Source organism: Peromyscus californicus, unplaced genomic scaffold, assembly GCF_007827085.1.
Source record: "Peromyscus californicus insignis strain IS unplaced genomic scaffold, ASM782708v3 Scaffold_15__1_contigs__length_86483966, whole genome shotgun sequence".
In the NCBI taxonomy this organism is placed as follows: Eukaryota; Metazoa; Chordata; class Mammalia; order Rodentia; family Cricetidae; genus Peromyscus; species Peromyscus californicus.
In genome coordinates this window covers 63,890,356-63,898,112 of record NW_026294447.1, presented here as the reverse complement: position 1 = coordinate 63,898,112, position 7,757 = coordinate 63,890,356, and the positions used below count along the sequence as shown (strand labels likewise).

At 39.4% G+C, this 7,757-nt stretch overlaps 1 gene segment (V, D, J or C); it reads left to right on the top strand.

Annotated features, from left to right (window-relative positions):
• Positions 1 to 6,763: 6,763 nt before the first annotated feature.
• Positions 6,764 to 7,281, top strand: LOC128110401 (immunoglobulin heavy variable 3-73-like). The segment is given in 2 exon segments: positions 6,764 to 6,809; positions 6,884 to 7,281. Coding segments are annotated over 2 exon segments (444 nt in total).
• The last annotated feature ends 476 nt before the right edge of the window (positions 7,282 to 7,757 follow it).

Below are 7,757 nucleotides of genomic sequence, written 5' to 3'. Positions count from 1 at the left end.
GGCCGAGCCAGGTGGATCTCTGTGAGTTCAAAGCCAGCCTGGTCTGCAGAGCAAGATCTGAGACAGTCACCAGAAATGACACTGAGAAACCCTGTCTCGAAACACCAAAAAAAAAAAAAATCAGATGGACATCCTTCCAGGCCAGCCAAGACCCACAGAATGTCATCAGTTATTAGGATGTCTACTGACAACCACACCTCAGACTCAACAGTGCAAAGTGGACATGGGGGGAGGCATAGGCTGATGGAGGAACAAAGGAGAGGCGGTCATCTTAATATTCACAGAATAATGTCTGGATGGCAGGATCCACATCATATCTCATTTGTCTCGGAGTAGGTAAACAAGGTTGGGATAAAGAAAATATCCCTGAGGTCTGTACCTCTAGTTCCTCAAGAACCTCAAGGTAAATAACTGTGTCTTAGAGGGACAATTGACCTGACATCTGCTACCCACTTATCTCCTATATAGGTGCCCTCATTTAGAGCAGCCCCCAATTCTAGGCTGATGAGTTCCAATCTCATTCTCATGCGAGGGTCCATCAAAGTATATATGTCCTGGGACTGTTGTTCTGTCTGGTGTCTGTTCTCTGAAGTGAGTGTCACAGGGTTTAAGGAAAGGGAGCTGAGCATGTGTCTCATAGTGTGTGTGACTAGTGATAATGTTCAGTGTTCTTGGGTGCCCTCTCCCAGGTGTAGTAGCAGGAGTCTTGTATGTTCTGGTGAAACACTCACGGGTCCTGTCCCTCAAATGTTCTGTCTCTAGATTCCCTGTAACCAACTATCCCATTAACGGGATACAGCAGCATCCAAAAAAAAAAAAAAAAAAAAGATTAGAATATGCTGGTGTTATAGTATTGATTGTTGGAAACACAGCTTCTATTTGGAACCTCAAATCCAGAGTCAATGTTAATATGAATATCTCCAGTAGCCACAGAGTCAGGAGAGAAAGGAAAGAAGACTTCCCTTACCTATGAATTTGGAGGAACATCAACAGCAAGTCTAAGACATGTTTGGTTGTTAGGTTTGAACTGGCTGGACCCATGCAAGTTTGATAGGGCCCACTTAATGTAGAACAGGTGCATTTCTCAAGGAGAACCAAAGTTTCCATCCTCCACAAAATTCTTTCTTACCTCTGCCCTAATGTATCACAATAACACAAGATTGCGGGTACAATCTTCCTGCCCTGTAAGGTATTGCTGAGAGTCTTTAGTATTGTCTATAAATATTTCATAGCAACCCCATTATGGGAGTGAGAAACATCAAATTGAGACCAGGATCCATCAAATAAACACAGAGGGACACAGTTTGTTACTCTATATTATGGTTTACAAATGACATCAATTTCATATAATCAATAGCACTGGCAGATTTTTGTGGCCATGAGACAGCAAAAGGGAAAATCAAAACTTAATTGTGCAGAAACTGAAGAGCAGGTGCGGAGAGAGGCCAGCATGGGTGTTTCCTGACTGCCAAAGTCTTTTCCTCTTAACTAACGACATACAAGCCTCAGGAGATCATCTCCTGTGTCAGTTAGAACCCTGCCTTGAAAAACACAATATCTGACACAGATAAGTGCAGTTAATTCCTAAAATCCATGTCACTCTCCTGGGAAGTTCCCCAAACAGAAATGACACAACTCAAAGTTTCTCTCAGTCACCATGAAGACGGTTTTTCTCGTGGTAAATGAATTCCACAATTGACAGTTAGGACATGACAATAGAGACACAGTTTCAAGGCTCTTCACACTGAGTTTTGCCCAAAATATAGAAGTGTCAAATATGTGTGGAACATTTGGAAGACATCTGTGAGGTCCATGTCATTTATAGGACATTAAACTTCAATGTTTCTTTGTGTATTTTTTTCCCCAGATGAACTGTGTATCAGTGAGACTAGGGTATTGAAAATTCACCCACAGTCACTACATTGGGTTTTATCTGTTCTATTTTTTTTTAACTAGTGGTATATCTTTTATGAAATTTGCTGCAAATTTTGATATATATATATGTAATATTCTTTTATTGAACTCTTTGTTTAATGAGTATGAAGCAATCTCTTGTACCTCTTTTAAGAAGTTTAGATTGACATCAAATCTATCAAATATTATAATAGTTATGCATGTTTGTTTTTTAGTTACATCTGCTTGGAATAGTTTTTTTTCCGATCTGTAACCTAAGGTGTTGTGTCCTATGATGGTGAGGTCTGTTTCTCAAGTTAGCACCAAGAATGCTCCCATTTTAATCCATTCTGCTTGCCTGAAATTTTTTATTTTGATATTAAGACCATCAATACTTAGCATTATTTTTGGAAGTAGTATAATAAGTGCTGACATGTGTTGTTTCTGTTGTTTTCTTAGAGCTCTGTATTAAATATTCTGAAATTATTTACTCATTCCATATGACAGTGAGTGTGTTTATTCTCTTCAGGCCAAGTATCCCATTATTCATTATTCTCAGTGGAGCTGGACTACTGATCATAAGTTGCTTTAACTACTTTTATTGTGGAAAGATTTTTCCTTCAATTATTACTTATAGTTTTCTTATATATAGTTGTCTGGGTTGACAGTTGTTTCTTTAAGAACATCTTTCCAGCCTTGTATGACTTCAAATATTTTTTTTTTTTTGGTTTTTCGAGACAGGGTTTCTCTGTGTAGCTTTGCGCCTCTCCTGGAACTCACTTGGTAGCCCAGACTGGCCTCGAACTCACAGAGATCCGCCTGGCTCTGCCTCCCGAGTGCTGGGATTAAAGGCGTGCGTCACCACCGCCCGGCCGACTTCAAATATTTTTGTTTGTATTTCAGGTATTACCCTGATGGACATGCATTTATAACTGACTTGATATCCCTTGTAGCTTTCAATACTCTTTCCTTATTCTGTGATTTTATTATTAAACTATAATATATCATGGGAAATATCTTTCATGTCCCTAATTGTTGTTTGTTAGTGCCCTCTAGATACCTAGATAGCTATTTCTTTCTGTAAGTTTAAGATTTTTTTTTCTGTTTTTATTGAAAATATTCCTGATGCCATTGCTGTGGTATTCTTTTCCATGTCCTCAGCCCATAATCAAAAGATTGGTTAGGTCTCTTCTTGGGATTCCAAACCATTCCCATGTTCTCATCATATACATTTAAAATGTTCTTCTTGTCCTTTCCTGAGTAACTCCTTACCTCTACAAGATGTTCCAGCCTTGATGCTCTTTTTGTTTTTGACATGATTCATGATTTATTTTGTTGGTGAGTCCTTCCAGTGAGGGCTTCCTGTTTCTTGAATTATTAGCATTTTCATTTCCATCATTATTTCAGTTTGTTTTCTTCAGCAATTTTTGCCTTTTTAATTGTTTTCATACCTGTATTTCTCCTCATTTCATTCATATCTTTTGATATCCTTTTTGATGAAAATACTGCTGTCTTGAAATTTATTCATATCTCTTTGAGTTCTGTAAACATAGATATAATCATTCTTTTGAATTCTTTGTCTAGAAAATCATCCATATCATTATCATTGAATTTCATCACTATGGAAGTATTAATATAAGCATGGAGAGGAAAGAACATCATGTCTTGGCTTTTTATGTTACATCTGAATGTGCTCTAGGACTTGTATCTTGAAACATTACTGTATTTATTAGGTACAAGAGTTTTTTACTATATACAGTAGGGTCTTTCAAGTAAAGAATCATGTCATCTGCAAATAGGGATAATTTGACTTATTCCTATTATATTCTGATCCATTTTATGTCTTTTTCTTGTTTAAATATGATAGATAAGACTAAAAGCACTATATGAAATATGGGAAAAGATAGTGTATATCTGACTTTGTCTTGTTCCTGATTTTAGAGGAAATTCTCTCAGTTTGTCTCCATTTAATATAATTTTGGCTATAGGTTATTCTATTTAGCCTTTCTTATTTTGTGGCACATGGTTTCATCCCTAAAGAGTTCAGAACTTTTTTCATGAAGGCACGTTTAACTTTTCCAAGTGACCTATCAGCAACATTTAAAATAATTATGTCATTTCAATCTTTGTATTTATTTTTGTGATGAATAATACTGACTGATATATGTTGAACCAACCTTGCTTTTGAGAAAGAAGCCCTCTTGGTTATAATGTATAAATTCTGTGGTGCATGACTAAATTTGATTTATAAGTATTTTGTTAAGAATTTTTGCATTTTTGTTCATCAAATTAATAGGTCATTATTTTTGTAGCATTTTTACATTTTTCAGTTATCAAGATAATATTGACTCCATAGAATAATTTGGAAGTGTTCAGTATAAGAGTAGCATCAATTTATTGATAATGGGTCCATTTACATTATTTACATTTTAGGGCCTTAATTTTTGGCAGTTAATCGTAACTCAGAAGTTCTATTTCTTCTGGGTTACCCAGATTTTCATAGCAACTTCTAATGATGCTCTGAATCACAATGGAGTCAGATACAAAGATTTCCTTTTGATTTGAGCTTTATCCAACCTTGGTCTCAACAATTCTCGCTCATACAAACCCTCCTCTTTCTGGCCAATTGGACTCCTGGAGCTCCACCTGGGGCCTGACTGTGGATCTCTGCATCCGGTTCCCTCAGTCATTGGATGGGGTTTCTAGCATGACAATTAGGGTGTTTGGCCATCCTATAACCAGAGTAGGTCAGTTCGGGCTGTCTCTCGACCGTTGCCAGTAGTCTATTGTGGGGGTATCTTTGTGGATTTCTGTGGGCCTCTCTAGCACTTTGCTTCTTCCTATTCTCATGTGGTCTTCATTTATCATGGTCTTTTATTCCTTGTTCTTTCTCTCTGTTCTTGATCCAGCTGGGATCTTCTGCTCCCCTAAGCTCTCTTTCCCTCGACCCTTGCCCTTCATTACCCCCACTCAAGTCCATGTTGTTCATGTAGATCTCATCCATTTCTCTGTCATTGGGCAATCCCTGTGTCTTTCTTGGGGTCCTGTGACTACTACCTTTGAAATTGTTTGTTGAGTCTTTCTTCCTTTTTGCTCAAATCATCTTTATGCAGGTCTGTACTATGTTCAGGAGAAGATTAAGTCATGAGAGGGATAAGACATTATTTTCATTGGTGGAACTGATGTACAGGACTACTGTTTACATGAACAGGCACTATCCAAGTGTCAGAACACTGCTTGATTGTTCTCTCTGCCCTTGCCTTCCTGAGTATCTCTCCAAGTCTGGTTTCTTTGCTTTGGGAAATCTCTGCTGGGTGTGTAGTCATGAGGCTTTTAGAGTCAGGAGACACAGGGCCTATAAGATCCTGACAGAGGGCCGGGCGGTGGTGGTGCACGCCTTTAATCCCAGCACTCAGGAGGCAGAGCCAGGCGGATCTCTGTGAGTTCGAGGCCAGCCTGGACTACCAAGTGAGTTCCAGGAAAGGCGCAAAGCTACACAGAGAAACCCTGTCTCGAAAAACCAAAAAAAAAAAAAAAAAAAAGATCCTGACAAAGGCATGGGCATGCCTCTTATAGCAGGGAAAGGTGTAAGCACAGTTGGAGGGCATAGGGATGAAAGATTCTGGAAAAGCCAGGAAGTCTGGCTTGGATGCAAGAACCTGGAGGACCTGGGGTCTGTAAGTAGTAACAATGTCCACTCAGCAGTTAAGGGAAGCAAGACCATGGAGAAGAATGCCTGATATGTGGGAAGGGGCAAAAATAGCATCATGGGGAGGGGAGGGAGGTCATAGGAGGAGAGTAGGCTTTGTGAAAGGGAGGCAGTGGACTACCCGGTGGTGCAGGGAAGAACGTATCTGAAGGGCCAGGTGGGTCTTCTCAGACAGAAAGTGCACAGCTCACTAATGATTAAAGAAAGACAAGTCCCTGAGGATTTGTGGGACAGAAGGATATGGAATGGAAAGAAATAGGCCTACTTGATACCATATGGAAGTCACAGAAGAGCTGGGAGTGCCTTTCAGATTCAAAGGAGGAGGCCTGCATGGTGGGCTTGGGAGGTCACTCCTGGAGGAGCAAAGTGGTACACACAGGTCTTTGATGTGCTTTTATTATTGATCAAAGTATAATCTCAGATAGTATTTATGTTTATGTACTGGAGTTCCTTTATTTCTTTAAGGATCAAACATTGAGCCCTTTCTATGTTATACTGTACCATTTTGTTAATTCATTTTAATGTATGCATTCATAACTTACTGAACCTTATACAATCTCCCCTAAAATTACAATATTTAGCTATTTCATATCTTTATTTTCTATGAGTTTATGTGATAATCTCTGCTAAAAGAGCAAAAGAGTTTATATGGACAAACCACAGTAGAGTACAGATGCAAGATTATATTACTACTTATGACTAACATTAATACTAAGTAACTTTTCCTCTTTCTCCCTTTCTTCTTTTTTTCCTTCTTTTTCTTTTTTGAGACACAGTTTCATATATCCCAAGCATAACTCATACATATAATTCTCCTGCTTCCACCTTTTCTTTATTGATGCAGTGCTGGAAGTGAACATAGGGCTTCCACTTTGAAAAAAAATGTTTTCTACCAACTGAACTAATTCCCCAAACCAATCAGTAATACAAGATTCTATAAATGCCACCTTGGCCCTTATTTCATCTCAGATATTTGTACCATTAATTGTGTCGTCTAAGGCTCACATCCCTCAGCTCATGATATAGCAGGAAGACATGCAAATAATGTTCCCCTCTGCTCATGAAAACCAGCCGTGATGCTACAGCTCTGACAGAGGCACCCAGCTCTGCACTCACAGATCCTCCCATTCTCTGATCAGCCCTGAACATAGAACGTTCAGCATGGAGTTGGGACTGTGCTGGGTATTTCTGGTTGCTCTATTAAAAGGTGATTTATAGAGAAGAAGAGATACTGAGTAGGAGTGAGAGGGGCAATGGACATTTGTGTCAGTTAAATAACAGGATTCTCTGTGTTTGCAAGTGTCCAGTGTGAAGTGCAGCTGGTGGAGTCTGGGGGAGGCTTGGTGCAGCCTGGAAAGTCCCTGAAACTCTCCTGTGCAGCCTCCGGATTCACTTTCAGTGATGCTTATGTGCATTGGGTCCATCAGACTCCAGAGAAAAGGCTGGAGTGGGTGGCTGAAATTAGAAACAAAGCTAATAATTATGCAACATACTATGCCGAGTCTGTGAAAGGCAGATTCACCATCTCAAGAGATGATCCCAAAAGCAGTGTCTACCTGGAAATGAACAGCTTAAGAGCAGAAGACACTGCCATTTATTACTCTACTAGAGACACAGTGAGGGACCTTCAGTGTGAACCCAGACACAAACTTCCCTGCAGGAGCGCTCAGAACCAGTAGAGGGCGAAGAGCACACATGGCAAATAGGGAAACTGCAGAGCAGGTGCAGACTTAACTGAGGAATGGTTCTGGGCTATCTGCTCCACCTAATGGTTTCCCAGAACGTTCTCTGCACATGCATCTGTATATGTCTGTAATGTCTGTGAAAACAGAGTTCTGTTTTTTCTGTATCTATATATCACAGTCTAAATGGACTAAATGTTAAAAATCACCTCTGATTGCAGAAATGACTCTGCTGAGGTCACCAGGATCAAATGTTAATGAAGGTCCAAGGCTTTTCCCTCATGAGACTCAGGGCAAAGCTTAAGGTATTCTGATTAGGACAGTGTTTGGGATTAGAGAAAGTCACTGTGGACACACTCTATAGCCTGTACATGTAAACAGGTTGTAAATATTTCTCTTTTTCCTGTGCACATCAGGAACAGATCTGACCCATTTGTATTTTTAGGTAATTCTGTTACTTAACATAGAACTTT